This window comes from Sciurus vulgaris, assembly GCF_902686455.1.
Source record: "Sciurus vulgaris genome assembly, chromosome: 1".
Taxonomy (NCBI): domain Eukaryota; kingdom Metazoa; phylum Chordata; class Mammalia; order Rodentia; family Sciuridae; genus Sciurus; species Sciurus vulgaris.
The window spans coordinates 177,960,579-177,984,877 of NC_136461.1; the positions used below are offsets into that span (position 1 = coordinate 177,960,579).

Consider the following 24,299-nt stretch of genomic DNA (forward strand, 5'->3'; position numbering starts at 1 on the left):
AGTCTTAGCTTACTCATTTCTAAAATGAGAGAGATTGGATTATATGTTTTCTGAGATTTCTTTTATATCTAACATTCTGTTTGTGTACTTCTGTATACTGGCATATTCCATATACTGTATAGTACATATTTTATATATTTTTATTTATAATGTGTGCCATTCATACCCTCTTCACTGTTTTCTTCACTGTTATTGTAGGTTAGAGCCTTTTTCTAGATTGATTCATTCTGTACACTACTGCTGAATTAATTTTCTTAATTCAGTATTTGATAAAAAGCTCAAAGCTTTTGATCTCTCTTGAAAAAAATTAAGCCATTTAATCATCTTTATTAGGCATTTAAGATCCTTATAAATTGACTCAGCTAATTTTCTAATATTTTGCATATTCTCTTGTCATTTCTAGCATTTCTATTAGACTTTTTTATCCTCTATAATCAATGTGCTGAAATTGACCCATCTATTCATGCACATTGTTGTGCATCTTTTCTACTACCATCTTTAACACATTAAGTATATATATTTTAAATAATTTATTTGAGAGAGAGAGGGAGGAAAAAGCTGATTCTTAAATTTCTATAGAAATGAAAGGGGTCCTAGATAACCAATAAAACTTGAAAAAGAACAAAGTTAAGGATCACAGTTCCAACTTTCAAAACTTATTTCAAAGTTACAATATTCAAAACAACATGGCAGTGGCATAAGGGTAGATAAATGTATCAAGAACTAGCGAATCTAGAAGAAATTCCAAACAAAAACAATTTTTATTTTATAGTTGCAGCTGTCATATGTGTGTCAGCTCTGTTGCTTGCTTTGACTCTTAAAACAATGGGCCTGGTTTTTCATGTCTTTTGTGTTTACAGTAGTTTTGTATTAAATATTGTACATCATATGATCAATAGTGACTGAGGCAGAATCTATGCTTGAAAATGAACACGTGTGTGTGTGTGTGTATGTGTGTGTGTGTGTGTGTGTGTGCATACACTTGAGAATATGAATCAATCTTCTGAGTGTGGAACTTGTACTGGAATTTTGATGTTCCAGCTAAGCATAGCAGGCAGCACTGTGTATGGAAAATTTGCTTTATCATCATTCCACTGTCCTTGTAAAAATAGGAAAACAAAAGGAAAGGTTGAGAACTTTTTGAAGTTCGTCAATAAACTTGTTGAATAAGAGCAGTCACATATTTTATTGTGAGGAGTATACTACATCAGTCTCATGTAATACAATGGCTATTCATAATTTTATCCCTTAGATAGATATATTTAAAACATTTGCTGTTTCATGAAATCTATGAAGAACTGACACAAAAATAATGTAGAGCCAATACTTTGATAGAATAGCTTTCTTATAATCAACAGAGCATTATTAAACTCAAACATACACTGAAAATGGAAACTGTTTCACAAAATAAGAATTATATCATCCCTTTGGATTTAAAAATTTGCATTTTAAAGATACATTACTTTTCTGCATGTTAATTGCACTGGGTAAATAATCCTGTCAATATGTGAGTTTTTGTTATTTTTAAAATACAAATTGAATTACTAGGAAAACAATAAATATTTAATACAATGGTCAAAATGACCTCAGAATATTTACAATTTATATATTTTTACATATGCATCTCTAATAATACAATATATCTATTATTCAATGTTAAGTTTTTCTCAAGAAAATTGAGATATTAATCTTGTAATTTCAAATACAACTATTTAAAAATATACCTATAGAGATATGAAGTCACTTGACTTCTTTTTTCATGATAACAGTATTGTGGGTAGCAGTAATATATTTCTCTGCATTACTGTCTTTCTCTCATCATAGTATTATCATTTTCTCATTTTAGATTGTTATTGATTTGAATGACTTTGTAGATTCTTATTATTTTTGTGTAAGCTTATTTACTTTTAATTAACATATAGTGCTTTTTTTTATTTCAATAGAAATATTCAGTAGAGAAATGTTACCATGCCCAAGGATAAATTAATCCATTCTCCTCCAAAATAATAAAATATTTCTATATATCCACAGTACTTTACATACCATGATTTTCATGGTGAATATTTTATGTCTTGCACTTCTCTTTCTTTGTTGTTACTTTTTCTTTTTTTTTCATGGTGCTGGGAATTGATTCATGCTAGGGAAGTGCTCTACCACTGGCTACAACCACAGCTGTCTTGCAATTCTCTTCAATTCAAAGTAGGGTTAAAGTAATATAGAATTTTTGAAAAGTTAAACTTGCATCTTGCACATTATAATGAACATGAAAATTATAATATTGAATTTGAGTCATAATTGTTTGTTTTATTATACAAATTTATATATGTATTTCTTTAATTACTCCTAAGTGTCTTGTTTTTTATTGTTTCTGAGTATACGTTGTAAGTTTTGCTTCAGTCATGCATTTAATACTCAGAAAATCTCTTGACATTTGTTTTAGTCAATTTTTTGTTGCTGTGACCAAAAGACCTGACAAGAACAATTTTAGAGGAGGAAAAGTTTATTTGGGGTTCACAGTTTCAGATGTCTCAGTCCATAGATGACCAGGTCTATTGTTCTATTCCCCAAATGAGGTAGAATATCATGGTCAGGGTGGGGGCATGGCAAAGGAAAGCAGCTCAGTATATTGCATGAGGAAAGAGAGAAGGAGTTTGGGAGATTCTCACCAGGGACAAAATATATACCTCATAGGCATGCCCCCAATGACCTTCCTCCTCCAGCCACACCTAACCTGCCTATAGTTAACACCTAATTAATACCTATCAGGGAATTAAGGCACTGATTAGTTAACATTCTCATAACCCAATCATTTCAGCTCTAAACTTTCTAGAATTGTCTCACATGTAAACTTTTGGGGGAATACCTCATATCTAAGTCATTACAACATTAAAGATACGTTTTAAAAGTATTATGTTTCTGCTATTAACCAGCTTACACAATATGTATGAATATAGGGAAGGCACTTCTTGCCACAAATAGATTAGACCTATCCTTCAGAGATATAGCCAATTAAAAAAAAAAAAAAGATTTCAGCTTCATAAAGGAAGAGCATAACTAATTTCTAAGTAGCGTTACTTTTTTATAAGTTTATTTTTAAAGAAAATCTGTTAAATTTACTTATACAGTATAAACACAAAGCCTTTATTTTGCTATATGCTAGATTCTGATTTAGAATATAGGACAATTGTCATTGTTTTCTGAATATTACTTGGAAGCATTTCATTGTGTCAATGGTGTTTTAACTTTTCTTTTCTTTTTTAGAATGTTTCTTAATGTTTTTTCTCTCATTACTACATAGATACTCTATATTGGGCATACTTTGGTCTGGAGTTGTGTCATTGGGATGGATGGAAGAATGAGTAGATACAAAAAGATATAAAAAAGAGTGCTCACAAATCTATTTTTCCCCAGAACATTGCATAAATCCCTTGTACTTTCTTTGGAAATAGAAACCCTGAAATAGTAGCAAAATTGATGAAGTAAATGGGAAAGGTGCATCAGAGTCCTGAAAATGTTAAAAATTTCTTAAAAACAACCACATTGACTGGAAAAATTATTCGAAACTGAATCATTATAAACTGAATGATTCAAAATTGAATCAGATGATTATGAAACTTTTTCTCTCAGAATGACTGAAAAGGAGTACTAACTTTAATATTTTTAATTTTTAACTTCTTATGAGTAAACATTGACATTTAAATTCAGAGTCTTTCCAAATTGTTTATTATTATAGCCTATTGTCAGTTTATCCTTATATTAGAATCTGTATGTGTTATTGTATGTTTTTATGATGGTTGTTTCAAAAGTGGATGTTGTTATAGGACTACAGGTTAGTATAAATTAATGAGGGAACTATTAGGCAGTCCCCTCACCAAATACTTCCAATGTAGAATAGAGGCCACTAGGTGTTGCAGAATAGTAGTCTGTATCAATCAAGGGAAATGATACCTTAAAAAAGTCTGAATTACTTTAAACATAGATTAAAAAATATAGATTATTGAAAAATGGAACTTGAATGCACATTAAATTACTTTTTAAAAGACAGTTGGATTATTTACCTAAAAAAGATTTAAATTTACAAAGAGTTCCTAACCTTGTGTGTGGCTTACTCTTTAGCTGTTTGATAAAACCAATGGCCACCCATTTTAGAATGTTTTATGTGCATAAAGTAAAATAAGGTGTTTAAGTAGAATTACAAAGGAAATTACTTTTATTGAAATATAGTCTACAACTTGAGAATTCAATGTAGGAAATAAAATATGTTAAACCTTATGTATTATTTACACTTCTCAGTTGTTGCTATTCAAAGTTATTTATACATTCCTGACTTAAAATTAATACTCTCTGAAATGTTGGAAATTCTCAAGTTTTATATACTGGCATTGAGAATCTGCTATGAAACTGGGTAATTCAGGTAGTGCTGCTTTACATTTTCTTAACAATAACCCTAACTCTTACCTATTTAGACCTATTCTTCCTAGCTTGTAGGCTTAGGAGCCTATCTTGACTTTTTCTCTGTGTTATCAGAATTTAAAATATGGTAATTTTTTATTTCCCTTAACTGTGGAAAGACATTTTTTTGAAAATTCTAACTTCTTTTGTGGCTCTTTTCTTGTTTCCCTTATTAACCTATTTTCATCTCACATTATGATAATTATGTATTTCTTATTTTTTGTGGAACAAAATATAAGGAAATTTTAGAAGATTGCAGAATGTAACATAAAATAAATCCAGTTTTTGCTTTCTAAAATCCTCTAATTTAATGTCTTCTGGTCTAAAAATTGTATGCAATGTAATTCATGACATTTGGGAAAGTGTGTCCTTTTCCCTTTATTTTTCTTTAATTGCTTGTAGTTTTCCACTATCAAAAATAAGGTTTCAAGAATTTATAGGTAAAGTAGAGGTCCTGGATGAGATTAATACTGCTTTACTTTCTATAATATACAGGCATATTTATTTTGTGACCACAATTGGGTGGGGAGATAATAATTTTATTTGAAGTATTATTTTGGTGTATACTACTTTAAGTTCAAGAGCCAAATTTAATATTTTTAAGGTTGCCTTACAAATTGTGGGGTTGGTGTTAGAAAGCATTTATTATCAAGTTAGGTGTAAAAGCATTATACTAGGTTTCAGGAATACAAAAATCAGTAATGATAGGTTACTTAAATTTACTATTTTTCTTTCAACAAACATTAAGTTTTAGTGTTAGACTTATTTGTGGTTGCAAAGACCACATTGTTTCAGAATTATTTCAGCCAATTAAGACACATTCTGAATTGGTTGATATAGCTAAAGTACACTGAGATAGATGACTGATTAACCAGTTCCCTAGAGTGATTTCTCTTTTGGGGTCATGTTTAAATGTGGCTGCATATTTCAAAGGTGCCCTATTTTCTTATAACCTTGTTTTGATTTTACTGTCTGAATGTTCAGGTTTATCAGTATATTATTATTGTGTTGCAAGTTTTTTAATATCTTAGTTGTATATTAATAGTGTCAGGGACTTGAGAATTAATGCTTACATGGTTTTCTTCACTCTTTTGAAAGTATTAGGAAAAGTCATTGAATTTCTTTAAAATAGAATACTTCACACAGTTCACATGTTCTGTTTAGGGGAATCATTTTGGAAAGCAGGCAGATTTGGTTTTCACTAATTATAACTGAGCAACTCCTATTATATGCACTGGGAGTTTTTATTAAAGGCAGATTTTGGTTCCTTGGAAATTCTTAAGAAGTGTAGTGAGATTTTGCTCAGAATATGTTGGGGAACTTCTTTTTTAACATACTCAATAATTTTAAACAATTACCTTTCTCAAAATCAGTTTGATGCATCATGACCAAATAGAAGAAGGGCACAAAGATCAACTGAGCTGCTTTTTGACTAACGTTTCAGGGATTGTGAAGCAGCAGATAGACAGCCATATCACAGATCCAGATCAACAGAAACAACGGCCTCACCTTGAGCGGACCACCACCCGCTCCAGATCCACTGAACGTCCTGATACAAACCTCATGAGGTCGATGCCTTCATTAATGACTGGAAGATCTGCCCCTCCTTCACCTGCCTTATCGAGGTGAAAGATAAATCAATCAGACTAACTTCCCCCTTTACACCACTGGCACACCATTTTCTTTTCCCAACAGCTAAATGGTTTCTTCTATCATCTTTGACTGATCACTAGTAACAGTCAATACTAACCTTTTCAATGTAAACACACTATTTATATTCAGTGGATATAATAGTGTGTGGTTACCATTGTAATTTGTTTATTAACTGTCCTGATTGCATTTGTTTTGTGATTTCTCATTAATCAGGAGTCCTGGGTAAATGCCCTCATAACTATCATGTTCTTCTCCTACAGAATGAGAAATTACTTGTGTCCATTAGACATCACTTTTCTAATGTTCATCGTAATGACACTACTCAGAAGCAGAATTTTAGTTTCTTTCTCTCAGCACTAATATCATGTATTAACCAGTGTTTTCTTTAGCTGAATTTTAAATTATTCAGGGTTTAATTTGTAGTTTCATATTTTCTAATGAAGGGATGTTTAATATAAGCCTGAGTAAAAATCTCTTTGGATCAAGATAGGAAGATTAGTGTTAAGTTTGAAATCAGCTAGAAAGAGTTGTGAGGTATTAGCTTTTAGTTTTTGAGCTTCAGAATTCTCCTCTTTCATATGAATAGAATACTAATTTACATTAACTATTCCATGGATTTTATCATAGGGTTTTGTGTGCATGTATGTGTGTATGTATGCATATTACACAAAAATGTAAACATCTTTTGCTACTTAAATAATCATTCAAATATCCATATTTTGTCCTGTTTTCCTAATCTTTTAATCAGCAGCTAAACCTCTTTTTTAAAAGCACTTACACAGCTATAATATGAACCAAATGTATTAAAAGCATTTAACTCATTGTACTGAAAATGAAATACCAATGATGTATCTTGTAGGTCTCATCCTCGAACTGGGTCTGTCCAGACAAGCCCATCAAGTACTCCAGTGGCAGGACGAAGGGGCCGACAGCTTCCACAGCTTCCACCAAAGGGAACATTGGAGAGAAGTAAGTTTTATTTCTCATTTTATCACATAGGAAATGCACATGGAAGCTAAGGTGAATCAAGATTTTATTATTACCTTTGTGTTACTTATTTTGTTAATCGTATGCCTTGCTGAATGTGATAGTTTTATTTTTGAATATTATATATTCTATGTTTAAAATTTATAGTATTTGGAGATAAAATAAGCTAAATTTTTGCTCTTGCACATTTTTCAAATTTGAATAAATGTATTTTAAAAGTAAACTTAATAGTCTTAAATAAGCAGTTGGATGATTTTTTTGCTACAACTAAATTTATGTAATTGTTGATAGTTACATAAAGTTTATTAGTAACTAGCTAAATCAATTTTCACACACTGCAAAGGACTGGTTAGCTGATGCACATCAATGGTGATCCTTCTCAAATCTGGAGTACAAGAAAAAGGTAATCATGAATATACAAAGAAAGATGCATGTTGTACTGATGTTTTTAATAATTTCAAATTTTTACATAAGATGCAATATTTGCTGACACACATGAACATTCTTCTCAAACATTTGTAAATTTATAAAGTTTTCGCTAAAGGACCTCTTAAAGCATGGATAACAAAATATAAATATTTTAGCATCATTTAAAAAAAATGATCCCTTTATTTGGTAACTGGATGTGTTTTGCAAAAGTATATACATTATATTTATAAAAGTATATATCTAAGTCACCATTTAAATTTTCTTTAATATACAATTCATTCTATGCCTTTGGAAATTTCTGTTGTTTTTAACCCCTGTGCTTTGGTTCCCTTTTTTTTTTGTTTTGTTTTGTTTTTGTTTTGTTTTTATTTTGTTTTCCCTAGACAATGGAGTCAAGGAGATAGAACCTTATGAAGGTCTGTACATAAAGGAGGGTTTGTTTTGTGCCGACAGCCTTTTTGAGGGACTGTTAAGCAAAAATAAACCCAACTGCAATTGATGTCCCTTCATTGCATAGTTATTTATATAGTAAAATCATTTTGTTTTATGATTCTGATAAAGTATTCAACTTTTATTTTACTTGCAAATAAGGTGAAGGAGTTAAATTTCATTGATTCATAAAATAAGAATTCAAAGAATTTAACTTCTTTTAAATGAGTAAAAAATATTTGCTCTTCTAAAAATATTTAATTTCCCTTTTAGCTGAATTCCAGATTTTGAGTAAAACTTTCATCATACATATCAATTGCAGTCTGTGTTTATGTCATTAAGGATGTAAACATAGTCTAGTTATATTTATCATCATATATTTCATTTTGTATTTATGATGATATTTTAATTATTAAATTTAACTTTCTTGAAAAGAAAGTTTTGAATTAGTGATTGTGGTTTGTATTTCCTACATCATTTTTCACGTTGTAGCAAAACTGCTTATAGTATTCAAAGTTAAATATGATATAGTTTTATAGTTTTAGTACTAAACCTTTATGACTCAAGACAAAATATTCAATTATGATATATGGAGTACTTACAAAGACATATGGAGTATTTACATTTACAAAGACAATAAAATCCTCTGCTAATTATATAATTCTGAAATTTTTGACTTTTATTTACTGATGAGTGTCCAGCACATAGAATAATGCCCACATTGTAGGCCCAGAATAAATATTTGTTGAATGGATACATGAAATGTTTTTCTAAAAACTGAAAAACTACCTCAAATAGTGTATAAAGTGCCACTAAAGTAATCTTATTGTCATAACTTATTGTAACAAATTTGTAAATGCTTTGCATTTGAGCAGCAATGTTCTTATTGCCTTATGTAACTTGATAGAAGTTGTGTTCTTGTTACTTGTAACTGAATGGCTAGCAACTTCTGTTTTGTAGTTCTTTCTGTTTATTATACAGCCTAATAGAAGAATTCAGTGCTGTTGTGATGAGAGGTCTATTATGCTGCCTGGTAAAAAGATTTGAGCAGCATTTTTACAATTCTCCATTATTTGCATCAGACTGGGAGCCTAAAATTTTTAATTACTTTCCACAAGGAAAATTCAATAATAATTATGGAATTTTTTTTTGTCTCTTCACGATTTTTAAAGATGGAATTTCAGCATCATTTATTGACTTATGAAGTCAGAAACATAAAAGATTATGTTATAATTTTCTAAAATTTTAATTTTAATATATTTTTTAATATATTTTAAAGCAATAGTCTACTGAGATATGACTAGCTCTGTTGTTTGTAATACTGAATATGCCAGAAAACCGACCATATTGTTGATAAGGAATGTCAGAATTGATGAAGGTTCTAAGGAGTTATCAACAAATATTCTAATTAATATTTTTTCCCAATAGAATCCATTAAAACCACAATTTTCCTTTAATATCTCGTTATCATTTTTCCATATTTTTATTTTATAAAATAAAGAATCTAATACCTCCCTTATCCTTTTCAGTAGAAAAATCGAAATGTTTTTGTCTTTTTTAACTTAACAGTATGGATGATTTTTTAAAACAGTGTTTTCATAAGTGTTAATATGGAGACAAGTAGATACATGATTGTGTGATTTTCTTTAGTTTTAAACGTGATAATTATCTCTTTAAGAGGTCAACTTCTAACTGAAATTACATACGTGGTAACCCAAAATAAATGATCAACTGACAGTCTACATCAAATTACCTTTGCACTAGTTACTAAACTTAGTTTGTATTTTGATGGCATTATTTTAGGAACAAACTATTGAAATATTTATTTTCTAATCCTCCTCAGCAGCTAAAAGTCAAGCAAGTCCTAATTTAACTCTATGATTTCGATTAAGCATTTTATATTGTCTTTTAATTTAGTTTAAAATCATGCCTTTTGATTTTAACTTTAGTACTCTTTGTTGAAAGTTAGAGAAATAAAATAAGAACAATATAGAAAGTATAAAGTACCCAGTGATTGCAAGGCATTATAATTATTTTATTTCCCCCTCATTTTAATGTACTGCCATTATGTTAAAAAACGTTTATCATACCATTTTTTCTTTCTCTAGAAGGAAAGTTACATAGCATTATTTTTCTAATATGCCATGTTAATAGACAAGGCATTTTGCCAATTTTAGTTTTCCACATATTGCAAATATATTGAGCTCACAATTCTTCTTTTACAAATCACCATCATCCTAAAAGCAGATAGTGTGATAATTCACTAACAGTAAACTTGGTTTGTCATTATGTATCAGAAACTCCTTTAATCTATCAATCTCCTTATAATCACCCATTATACAATTATGAATATTTTTGTGTTATTTCATTTAAAAGTAACTATTATACCTATCTGGTCTTATTGTTTTCTTTACTTTTACTCATGTAAATACAGAAGTTAATGAAGAAACTGTACATGTGGAAGAGAAGGGGGTAGCAAAGCTGAGAGAAGAGGTCAAGGCAGGTCTGTCTGTGTGTTTAAAATAAATGAATGTTTTACAAGTGTAACTAGATTTCACATGACTTTGGGTTCCACATTTATAAACATACAATAAAGAACAGATTTCCGCTTTTCAATACCAATTCTAAAATAAATTGCCTAATTTTATTAATGAAGAGATTTTATATAACCTGTCTAGGCAACATGTCAAAGAATTTAATTTATTCAACTGGTTGGATTTGTTTAAATCAAACTAGAATTATGGACAGTACCTGTGACCTAGATGTCTGCTTTTCCTGTACCCCAGCTCATTCATTTACATTCAGAACATTTATTTAATTACTCCAAAAATTTTTTTGAGCTCCTGCTAGAAAACTGTATTTTACCGTGTGTTGCTGTGGGCAATAGAAACTCTAGCTCCTTCTCTAAGGATTTTGAGTCTAGACAAGGTAAATCATAAGGAAATATAGAACAGAATATAAATCCTGTTCAGACTTTTAGAGACTATGATCACTTTCAAATTATTATTTCCTAAAGTAAGAACAATTAACTTCTTTATCCTAGTTCCTCTTCCTTCTTCCAGCTCAACAAATAATATAATATTTATTCAAAGTCATAATTTTTCCCTATATAGTGTTCTTTCTAAACAGTATGCAGTTCCTTTGTTTCTGGTGTTTTATGACCATCTTATGTTCACATGTCATAATGTTTGCTACTTTTTGCCAGAATGTTCCTGAAAGAATTTTAAAGCATAAATTTTATTATGTAATCAGTATATATTTTATTATTTAAGTAAATAATAAATTTATCTATTTTATTATTTTTATTTGAAACAATTGAATCTTAATCTTGTCTAAACTGCCAGGTTTTTAAAAAAAGTTAACTTCCTTTAAATAATGCAGAATAACTTTAAATTTTTTTAATGTTTAACTGATCACTTTTTACTCATGAGTAGTAGAATGTACATTATGTACTTTTTTCACTCTTATTGTGAGAAAGCATTGTCATATTGTGCATGAGATATATTTTCATGCATACATTCTCTGAATAGCCTGAAGTTACTAAAAGCATAGTAAGTTGCAGTTGCTAATTATCAACAACTTTTTAGTATTATAACAATGACAAAAATGATTCATCAGAGTACATCTGATGATGGAAACAGTCAATTTTAGTTGTGTAGTTCTAAAAGTATATAACAATCTCCATTCTGAATATCTTGTACTCTAAGTGGAAGAATTCCATACAAGTTCCATTTTCCTGGAATGCTATAAGGATGACATTTTAATGCAATCTTGTTACGAATGGTTTCCATTTTTATTTAGCTGGGCAATTAGTGTTTTCTATTCATTCATTCTTCTGTATATTATACTAGTACTCACAGATACTGAAACCTTTCACACTACTCATGAATTGGCTTCCACAATAAATTCAGTTTTAGGATGTTATTTTAGGGAATTAAGCAATAGTTAGCATCACTTTAATTTTGTCTACTTTACCCTAAATAAATCCACATGTTGAACCTGTGTCTTACGTCAATTATTAAATTGACATAAAAGCATAATTGTAATATAGAAATGACTCCTTGTTCCTTATATATGTTTTTACTACTCTCTCTAGGAAGTATATACTTAACTCTTGTTTTCATTAATGTGGCATGTCATCTTTAGTGCATGGATTTACTTCTTTAGTGTGCGATTTCATACTTTTGATGTGCTTGGCTTTTATTTGGGTTATTAATGATCTCAATTATTAATCACTGTTGTCTGTTTTCAACATTATAAAGACAATAAGGGAGAAACACCAAGCCTACCTAATAATGGGAAAAAAGGCAAGTCTAAAAATGAAGTGAATAGTGCCTTTCTATATATTAGACACTCTGTATTAACATTTGTAATGTGTGTGAATAAACCTTTTTTAATTAAGGAGTTATATTTATTATTCCAAGTTTAAGTTATCCAAGTTAAAAAAAACTATTCTTGTTTATTCAGGAATATGAAATTCATCTTCAAGACTTATCTTACTGATCCTAACACAATCCTATTTTATGGAAATGTATGACTCTAAGATTAGATTTGTTTTTTGATTGTGTTACATGGGAAGATTCTCAGTAAAATACAGACGTTCATGTTAATATGCATTCAGAGAAACAAAATGTATTTTTTCAGTTCAGGAATTTTTAAATTGAAATGTTTAAAAGTATTTTAAAATAGAAAAGGAAATAATTATGAGTTCAACAATGAGCATAAATAATAATGAACATAAATAAATAACAATACTTATGATCTCACAATTTTATACATATGTATTAATATGTTGCCTAGCAAATAAAATATGATTGATTCTTAACACTTAGATTTGGTTTTCCTATAATTATTGATGACTTAATTCCTTAACTTACCACAACTAAATGCTATCAGAATAAGACTGTGTACATTTTATAATAATTGATAATCAAATATAGCTATACATATTGATTTAACATGTCAGCATTTTAAAATATTACTTTAAAATTAGCATTATTTTCTATAACATAACATTTGACCCTTGTTATTGGGTCAAATTAAGATATGAATAGGTTTGTGCTTAAGTCAAAATGACCTTAAGTCTTAAATATATTCTTATCTGACTTCATCTTTTATAAATAATGTCTGCAATGTTCCATGTAAAATTTAATTAACACTAAGATAAATTTATAACTTTTCTTACTGGGGAGTGTTATTCATTAATACAATGCTAGGATGTGATTTAAAGGGTGAAATGCAGCAAAAAATAAAATTAATCATATATTGTAAAATACAAATTCTCCAAAAGCAATAAAGCTTTACATGAGCTTTCAAAGTGTATTTACACATGTCATTTTATGTTTCTTGATCTCCATTGTTTTTGCTTAGTACTTAAAATGAAAATTTTGATACATATTTAAGTGTAGATTGATGATCTGAAAGACTGATATATCTTCCTAAATGTTCAGTTAGTAGGGTACAAAATGTTTTAAGCATATTTAATGCCATTTCATGTTTAAGAACATTTGGACATGTTAAGATTAGATCTGTTTCACATGAGGTCACTAGGTTAAAGATTTTAACTAACTGTATTCTCTCTTAGGTTCTTGTTTTCCTGAGTTTTTGTTGGCTTAGAATACCGTCAAGTCATTCACCTCTAAGGCTGTTCTGTTTTCTTATTATTTCATTTGATCTTGTATGTAAAGGTTTACATTGACAATGATTATTGGGACCTCAGTTACCTACATTCATTATAAACCTTATTTTTTAAATCACATATTAAAAATTACTATGGTTCTATATACCAGTCCTATATATGGTGTAATTGAATCTAGAAAGAAATTAATTAATGAAAATTTGAAAAATGAGAACTCTGTACATTTTTATATGCTAATCCTCATGTTTATTTAGTTAAATCTTCCATTTTTTTATTGTCTACCTATAATTGAGGTCTAGTTACCTACTTGTTCCTTTTGTTCTCTTCTTTGGGAGAGTGACTATGTATTTATTGTTAATTTTAAATATCACAGTAATGTATATGTGTAAATATTATGTGGCAGGTTATTTTTGAATAGTTTAAAGCTTATTTGTGGATCAGAGAAATTCCAGAGACGAATGCTAGAAGCATCTACAATATTCCTTCTACTACTTTTATATTCAAAGTGAAAAACAGAGAACTATGATTCCAACTGTAACCATTTCCTAGAAATGCCAAGCATTGAATGGAGTAGACTTAACACACCATGCTATCTTCAGCTGAAATACAAAGAGAGTCAATAATGTAGTCAGTGTTATTTTATATCATGCTTCAGAGTACTCACGTACAATTTTGGAAAAGACCTTTGCCCTATAATTATTGAAATATGTGATCAGTCAGTTGAAGCTATTCTGTTAACCCTCTATTAATAGTCTACTTCTTTGATATATAAAAAAACTGAAAGAAGAGGTCAGGAGAACAGAACACATGAAGAATATGTGGGAACCTTTGTGTTCACCTTTTATCTGGTAAATCCAAGTCCACCACTTTGCTGTGGAGAGGCATTTGGCCCCAAACCATCTGCTTATAATTCATCAAGGTATTTATCAGTGTTATGTGGTTTAGCTTCTAGATTCAGAGTCAAGACTTGAATTTGAAGAGACCTTATAAATCTTTTAATAATATTTACAGATAAAGGACCAGAATTGTACTGGGGAATAAACTTTTTTCAATGCACATAGTAGCAGATCTCTAGTTTAGACTTTTAATCTCATACATTATATACCATGCCCCTTGAGATGGATGGTGTTTTTCTTGCATGGACTTCAACCATTTATTTTATGTTAGACATTAGCTAAAGATTTAGTTCAATTTGACCAATATCTGCTGTCTAGGCAGTCACTGTGGATTAAGGATGAATAAGACATGTTCCTTTCTCTGGAGAGCTCTCAAGAATAAAAGAGCAATAGTATAATGACTAAATATACCTGATAAAATTATTCTGTACTGTGTAATAATGTACATATTCACAGTTACCTTTTTAGAGGGGAGTTAAGTTTTAAGGGGTTTTGGGTAGGTTGTCCACCCAAAATATTTTTCCCATTATCTGTCATAGTACTTCATATTCTGCTATTCTCTAATAGCTAATTTTAATAATACAAAGCTCTTAGCTTTGTAGAACACTGAAATGTAAATATTCCTGGAGCAGGAGCTTTTATTACCTACAAAACTTCATGGGAAGTAACTGAATAGAGAAAATCAAGTTGTGGGAAGAGGGATGCTCAAAGATGTGGTAGAGTACTAAGTACCTTGGAAGGGTGATAATAGCAAACTCTATCCATTCTAAGCAATGTTACTTACCATGTGGGTATGTTATAAATGTTCTTTTGAAATAATTTGATATATTTAAATTGCTTAGAACAATACTTGTCACCTAATAAGTAATGTAAAGTGTTAAGTATTATTACTATAATTTCTTAGTACAGTCTGTAATTTTGCATTTTCAGCACATAATCTAAAAACATCAATTTTAGACTTAAAATCAAATTAAACTTTATTGTGATCATTGTTCTAAACCAACTATTATATATATTATCATGTTTGAAATATACATATTTATATATATAGTTTTGTAGTTCTTTAGGAAATAACTAATCTTGGTGCTATTCTTGATCAAACTTTCTTAAGAAACAGTACCAAATGGAAATAAGTAGAATTGTATTGTGGTGTAAGTTATTTTATAGTTCACTAATACATTCATGCAATTTACTTACACATTTCAATACATTTGTAAAATGATATGCATAGTTAGAGTACTTTTCTTAAAGTTAGCATGAACTTTTTAATCTACTGGGAGCTTTTCAAATTTCATAGTGTATAAAGGACTCCAATAGGAGACAGATGCTTTGGTTTTAAGCTCATCTCCTTCTAAATTTGTGATCTTTGTCTTTAATTTCTCTGGGTCTCTGTTTCTTCGTCTGTAAAATAAAATATCCTGTAAGGATTTTAATAGAGAATAAGTGTTTTTGAAGATATGGCTGATAAAATCTAATGTCTCAAATATCTTTGTTTCTAATTCATTGTTTATGTTGTTATTTTATTTGTTAATATTGATTGGCTTTGAAAAGTTAGCAAATAAACCTAATTGGCTGTCAGTAATTAGTTCACTGTCAGTATTATGTATTAAACCTTACCTATTAAAAAGTCATATCCCTAAAGAAACCCAATGGGATGGATAGAAAAATATTTTGTTCCTCTAATGGATAATTTTCAATGTGTATTGACCTACATTATTTTGGATATAGATAACTTTATAAATAAGAAAGAAAGGAAAGGAAAAGATGTTGGGAGGGAGGGAGGAAGGGAAGGGAAAGGAGGGAAGGGAGTGGAGGAGAGGGGAGTGGAGAAACAAACAAAAAAAACACAAGCAAAAAAACAAACAGAAAAAGCAGTTTACAAAGGAAGCAAAGCAGTAATTTTGATGCTCATCGTGAAGGATGCTCATATTTGTAGGCATTCTAGGAATTGTATACGAGTCTATTATGTAAAAGTAACCTGGTGACAGTGAGCAGGATGGACTTGTAAGAGAAGGGAATGAAGACATGTGACCATTTGTGGCATTTCAGTAGTCCAATAGTTGGTGGCCTGAAGTAGAGGAGAGGCTAGAATAAAGAGGAAGAGAGCATTTAAGATTTCTCTATCAATTCATCATTCCCAAGCCTAAATGAATCAATTGTGGCATTTCAGTACTTAAAACAGTTATTTTCTAAATTATTTTCCTTTTTCTTTTTAAGTTTCTTCTTCTGCTTCTTACTCTGCAAACTTCAACCTTTGTTCAAGTCTGTTTCATTGTTGATTTCCTAAATACATGTCTAGTCATGTTTTCTTTGATGAAAGCCATTTAATCTTATAATGTGATGTGGTATGAAAAAGAGTATGGGTTTTTAAACTTTGGGCTTGGGGCCTGTTTTTATAGTGTACTAACTCTCTGACTCTAGACTTTTAACCCAAGTTGGTTTTCTGAGAAAGGGAAGTCAGTGCATTTTTTTCCATTCCTAATATGCTGCTTTGTATCCAGTAAGGTAATGTGTGTGAATCATTAACTAGGATAACTATTCTGTTCTTATAAATCAGCTCTTTTTTTTCTTATCTGTAGAAACTCGGTGATAGAAGGTCTTTTGTGGTTTATAAGGTCAAATGTGATGCTATATATTAAAGCACATTGGAACATATCTCATACAAATATAATCTTGCTAATATAGGAATTTGTGCTCTTTAAGTCATAGTTTTAATATAAGATTGACTACCTGGTGTGATGAAACTTAGCTGGAATACAGTTACTTTTACACATACAGATTCCTTAAATATCTCATAAAAACCACACCATAGTTAAGTCTTCATGAATATACTCTTCAAATTATCTAATAATTATTAAATCAATCATCAAGATTTTCCAACTGTGAATTTAGTGATTAGATAAATATAGTGATTGTTTAGGAACTTCAAATTGTAAAAATTGTTCTTATGTATTTTATTGAATTTTAAAAATAAGTTTCATTACACATCAATTTAATCATGACATTTAAGAAACTTAGGTTCACAACTAAATATTTGATGAACGATATTTTTAAATATTCAACAAGAATTTTGGTTAAAAAATTATCTTATTAGAAGAAACATTTTTTTTCTACTCAAATGGTTCCTAGTTTTCAGCAAAGCAACTGATACATACTCTTACAAAACAATAGTTATCAACAGAATTCTATGTCTCTGATTTTCACTTTTTATTTTTGGTAGTAAGAATACAATATCATGGGCTAGCTGTCTACTTAAATTTCAATATTGAGGTCTTTACTATTTAAAATTGACAAGATTTTAGTTTTCAATAATGATCATAAAGGTCCTTTAGTACAAAGGACTATTTAAGGTGTTGCAAGCTCAGAATTTTTGCCATTTTTGTTTAATGTTGCTAAAACAACTTTCAGACAATTTGAACATTTTCCTGGTAGCAAACTTGTTTGCTTTTAATGACTTTAAATGTTTTATATAATTTTATAGATTATAAATTCCAAGAGGGCTTGGTATGGATACCTTAGCATTTTTTTTGAGAGTTGAATTAATGAGTTATAGTCAATTCTGTTCTTTTTATGACCTTAATTTTGTTTTAAAATAAACACTTGAATTTCAATGTAGAGTTTAATAATAGCTGCGTTTCAAACTCTTGAGAAATCTTCTGAACTCTCAAGATCTCAATTTTATCAGCTCCATTATTTATACTCTTCCACAGCATTTGTTTTGACTAATCAACTAGAAGGGTAAGAAGTAGAGCAACTCTGTAATTTTAGAAGTGGAATAACCTTACAGATATTTCAGAACTAGCTTTCTCATATCAATTATAACAAAATGCAGAGGCCATACCTCAGAGGTGTATGACTTTAGGCAAGTTTTGTAAGTTCTAAAAGCCACCTTTCCTTACTCCATTTAGTAACATATGAATACCTCTTCCATCAGTTATTGATAGACTTGATTTAGTTTTTTCATTGTTGTATTGGTTGGTCTTTATAAATATTATAGTTATTGTAATTTTTCTCATTGACATTTCATAGTTTTTCAACAAATATTTGCTAATTTCATTCTGTCAACAAAACTGACTCTACAAACTATTTTCAAATAAAATATCAACTCAAAAGTGTTTAAAAGTTAACTCTGGTGCCTGAAGATATAGCTCAGTGATAGAGTGCCTACCTAGCATGCATGAGGTCCTGGGTTCCATTCCTAGTACTGGGGAAAAGAGAGAGAAGAGAGAGAGAGAGAGAGAGAGAGAGAGAGAGAGAGAGAGAGAGAGAGAGAGAGAGAATAGAGAGAGCGAATTAAGTATGTAAGTATGTTATGTTTTAAGATTTTTTTTTTAGATTTTTTTTTTTCTCCAGACTTCAAAAAATACTGTCAATTTACAGATTTTCAAAACAAATTCTACTTCTACACACTCAGTCTTGCTCCAAGGGTAGCATGTCTTCTATGTTTTGGGACATCAAAAGGTTATCAAATGGTGAACATTTAAAATGATAACTGTAGTATTTGTTTTTAGATGCAACTCTGATGCTTGTAAAATCTTTCATGTTGTTTATTGATAGATAATAAAAAATACAAGTCATTCAAAATCAATACTTTCTAATTAAGTCATGCAAAATTAATAAATACTTTCTTATTAATGTTTATTTTTCCACTAGTAAGTAAAGTTTATTTTTCAAAGACTAGTCTGTTGGCTTTTATGTTTCCACAATGTAAAAGGTTTCCTTATTCTTATAGCTAAAGACGACTTAACTCATGTCTTAGAATTAATCAGAAATCTTTTTACATTTTTAAAAAATTTTAAAATTTTTGTTCTCACTAGCAGTGGATTGAAATATAGCATCTTCATCTAGATTGCTTATCATTTGGAAATCCTGTGTTGTATCTTTATCAGATTTTTTTGCTGGTTGGAAAATCAGGGAGTAACTGACCACCTAAGTGTAACTTTAATACTCCTAAAGCAAGAAGTTTATTTCCTTGCAGTACATGATTTATCTCGTACCAGAATATAGTATCATATTATTAATAGCATTTATTTCAGGTTAAGGAATTGGAAAATGCTTATAATTAACACAGTCCAATCTGACAGTATAAGTAATCTAATAAAAAAAAGTAATGTATTCAGAATCACATTTGATATTGCAATTGAGATATTTTTCCCATTTTTGACAGTGATTTTATCTTCCCAGTAATGTTTTGCTTAACTTAATATTATGAAATGTTTGTGTTCTACCATTTATGGTTAAGGATAGATTATTTCCAGGGCACCATGTGTGAGATAGTGAAACTGTGTGGGAATTAGAATGTACATTGTAGTAGTCTTCTTATAGTATAGCTTTCGAATTGTGAATAAAAAGAAAAGAAAGTGGTAAGAAGTGTAATTGTTTATGATTGCTACTATGAGAATAAGATGACATGATGGCCAATCTTTTAATATGCATCCACCAAGCCACTACATGAGCTGTACTAGTACACTTCTCATCTCCATTACTGCTTTAATCTCATTTTCTACTACTCTGTCCTTTGTTAACTCTGCTCCATCCACAGTGATGGTTTTCTGGAACATGTCAGACATGCTTCTACCTCTGGGCATTTATACTTGCTTATTCTTACCTGGAATGTCCTCCCCTTATATCCTTAAATGCTTTACTCAAAAGGTGCCTTTTTGAAGAGGACTTCCCTACTGGCCTATCCCAAATGTCATCATCTCTTGGACATTTCATTTACCTATTATCTACCTCATGATTGTCTTTTTAGCATTTATCAATATGTAAGTCACAATATATTTTACTTATTTGCCTAGTTAATAAGCTCTATCCTTCCCACTAAAATATAAGCTTTATGAAAATATGGATTCTTTCCTATTTTGTTGCTGTTCTATTGTATCTAGATGTGCCTGGATTATAGTAGATGCTGAATACATATTTGTTGCATGAATGAATGTTATGACACACTAGAAATAATTCTAGATAGTCTTGGATAAGTTTGGCATCTCATATTCAACCAAGCTCTTACTCCTAAATATTTTTGTCTTCCTTTATCAAGGTTTTTACTGAAATATTTCATAGTATATATAATTTTGTCACTTAATGAAGATTCCAAATATAGTAGTAAAATAGTCATTTTTTCTTATATATGCATGTGTATTCACAAATTCTCTCTGGATGTGCACAAAAATCTCTAATTACATATAAACACTTCATTTCACCACAATAAAATGATACTTAATAAAATGTTTATTTCTAAAATAAATTAGTATTGTTTAATATCACAGACAAGAACTCTGTCAAACCATTTTACTTATCATTAGTTGTCATTTCGCCCTACCTTGGCCCCATTCATTTTAATGAAAAGAGACTTTTAAATTCACCAAAAATAAATTTTAGTTTTTTGTATTTTGAAATCTATAAAAATATTTCAAATTATATTACATTCTTATATTTAAAATGTTTACATATTACATAATATATGTGAGAATTTAGGAAAAATATTTTTAAAAATATTTTCAATCCCTGATGTGTTTTTAGGTTCTTGTATGCACATTATCTACTGTTTCTTACAAGCTCTGATTACCTTTTTTTTGATTTATACTAGAAGTTACATGGGAAGACCAGCAGAAAAAGGTGAATGGTACAATAAGTGATGACACACCATTGCCGAAAAAGAAACACCAATCTGAGCCAGGTTTGTCAGGGTTTGGAAACCACATGAAAGCATGAGACTATAAACATTGCATTTCATGCTTTTCAAATGTGTGTGTCCTTGTTGTACCTCATTTTTCTCATTTTGGTGTGAACTTTATAGTGTGTGGATCCCATGTAGATTAGAGTCGTAAATATTGTATTTCAAGACTTGTTTAGAACACTACTTGTATATATTTTGGGGAAAACATGATTATTATTATTAAGATTAGTGCCTTGGGGAAAAGATGATTAATGTAAGCACAAATGATTATGTGCTTCATATATTTGTACCTTAATGGAGCTTCCCTAGAAAGTACTATAGAAAAGCTCAATGTATGATTTACGGTATATCTTTATATGCCATTCCAATTTTTAAAATAATATTGCATATTGATAATTATTTATTTACAACTTTTGGAGCCAGAACTACTACCAACAAGGGAAAGGAATGGCATACTTTGTGAATGCATTAAGTCTCTTCAAACCATTAATTCTGTTAGTGAATTGAAATAAAGTGTTTTGTTTTATTCACTCTTTTCTTTTTTGGAGAGATTTGATTAACTATGTAGAAGAAAACAACAGTTGTTAAAAGGAGGAGGAATAGGAAAGAAATGAAAGTTTGCAGAGATCAACCAACTTAATAATCAGTACTACTTTTAATAAGTAATTAGATGAGAGTAACAAAAATTTTTTTAAAAATATTAAAATTCAAATGGAGTTTTACTAATTATATCATTATTAAAAATGGCTGTCTATAGTAACAGTGCTAATGTATTTTTATGTAGTGATTCATTTTGTCTTAGAACTCTAAAACCTGTATTTTAAAGATGTCTATAGATTCATTTGGAAGTATTCATTGTCATCCTTTTGTTTTTGAGGGATCACAGTTGGCAGTGAATTATTGGGGTAGATAACACAGACAAAGCAATTGTCCTCTTAGAGACTATATCTGACAAATAGGGAAATTTAAAAATAGTTACTAAGCTATTATAATTGTGATAAGTGCTACTAAGGAAAATAGAGGGCTTTGAAAAAAATTACCACGTTATATCACCTGTCTGTAGAGCAAGGAAAGATGGCAAAGCCCAAATGACAGTCCATGAATTCTCTTTTAGTAAACAGTACATATTGAAAATGTAATAAACTTCAGTTCACGTTGGAAATTTAAATATTTACGAGACTTATAAGAATTAGTTAATTTGAAAAATCATACTTGGTTTAATATATTTAAGGAAATTTTTAAAAATAAACAAAATAAATAGAAATTGATACTTTATGATATGATTTATATAATTAAAATATTGTTGTAAAAATCTCTCCTTGCTATATTATTGTGTGATATGGGTTACCCTTAGTCATAGACTATAACTTATGATTTTTTGTCTTGTTCGACATCATATCTAATACATTAGTGTGTTTGTGGCCACATATATATCTACATTTGTATATAAAAATCATGGAACAATGCAATGTTTGGCTAAATTTTTTTTAAATCTCACAAATGCAAAATTTTAAAGATCTACTTTATTTTTTATTCTCACATACCATAGGTTTATTTTTATCAGTTAATCTTTCTAATTGAGTTCAACCTATGTATACAGTAGATGAAAATTAGAGTGCCTTAATATTATAGTTTAAATTGTAGATTTTTCTATTTTGGCAATTGTGTGTTTTCCTGTATACTAGGAAAATTGGTCCTTAAATTCAAATTTAAAATGTCACAAGTAAGTATAAACTATACTAAAGTAGTAAAATGAATGTTAAAATTTAATGTTTCATATTTTTTGTTTATTGCTAAAGGAAAATAAGTTATATAGAGAATATTTTTAATTATTGACACTTTGGAGTCATAAAATTGGAGAAAAGTAATGGACTTCAAGTGGGGCTGATTGCATTTAAACAACATGTTTATGAGCCTGAACTTTATAAAAGATGTTTGGAGTCATTTATTTTATATTTAAGTACATCTTTAATATTACTAACATATGAATTGTGAGCAGTACCTAATACGTCATTTTTATGTTCTCACTCAAATCTAAGAGATTTTATAAATTGACAAAGATTCCTTATCAGAAGTTCATTGTAAAGTCATGGCTTTAGAAAAAGTTGGCAAGGACTTGAATCTAAACCTGAGATGGAAAGTTGGTTATATTTCAATAGCATGTTTGTTTTCATTTTTTATTTCTTCCTATGAAATTTTTTGCAAGAATAATTTATAATAACTTGGAGTTTGGACATTGCTAGGAAGTATGCTAACAATAAAAGTAATATTTTGGTTAAAATTTTTACTATAAGCGTAAGGCTATAGAACTGAGAACTAAATGGCAAGATGCAGACTAGAGAATGAGTTAAATATTTGGATGGATTTTACATAGCATGGATGAGTACCTGCTTTTTTGTAGATAAAAATCAGCATTTCTGAATTAGGATGTCTTGAGAAGATTAGCAGCAAGAGAGATAGTCTGTAACTTAATGGATAGCTGTATGAATGAAGGTCTTTGGGAAGTATGATGCTATTCACTATATTAATGTCTTTGTTGTGAGCATGAAACACAAAAATTCTACATATGATTTTATATCTCACAATGTATGAATGATGATTAATCTTCATCTTTCTCTGTTCCTCATAGAATGTGGATTAGATTCCTTTTAGACTTCAATGTTAATAAACATTCTTAATATAAATCAATGATGCTTAAGTAAGGATAATGTGTTGTTTATTTCTAATACAAACAATTTGATTCCAGACAGCAATGTTATGGTCTTTAATAATACAGTGCTTTTGAATTTCATTATTTTTGTTTTATGAGATTATCTGTTTAAAGTAAGTAGAAAGGTATATGAGAAAAGAACATAAAATATTTTAACCTCATATTTTGCTTATTATACAAAAAGTCTGCTAGGAAAGTTAACTTAAATGATAAGTCCTCCAGGTTTAATGCATGTTTTGAAATTTAAAAAATTATAAATTCCCCAAAATGAGAAACTCTGGGATAGACAGATCTTGGATTTCCAATATGTTTGATGATTATTTGTTACTAGTCATGAGGACTGTCATCCTTGATTCATTTTCTAAGTGTAAGGACAAATGTTACATCTAGGAAAATCTTGAATTGACTTACCCACCATTATTGTAT

The 24,299-nt window shown here is 29.5% G+C and overlaps 1 protein-coding gene across 1 annotated transcript in view; it reads left to right on the plus strand.

The window, feature by feature from the left end:
- RIMS2 (regulating synaptic membrane exocytosis 2) overlaps window positions 1–24,299 on the plus strand; it is a 631,678-nt gene that overhangs the window by 428,375 nt on the left and 179,004 nt on the right. Inside the window, 5 exon segments of the mRNA XM_079106841.1 lie at window positions 5,897–5,948; window positions 5,950–6,077; window positions 6,965–7,074; window positions 7,905–7,937; window positions 21,074–21,163. Coding sequence (XP_078962967.1) covers window positions 5,897–5,948; window positions 5,950–6,077; window positions 6,965–7,074; window positions 7,905–7,937; window positions 21,074–21,163 — 413 coding nt within the window.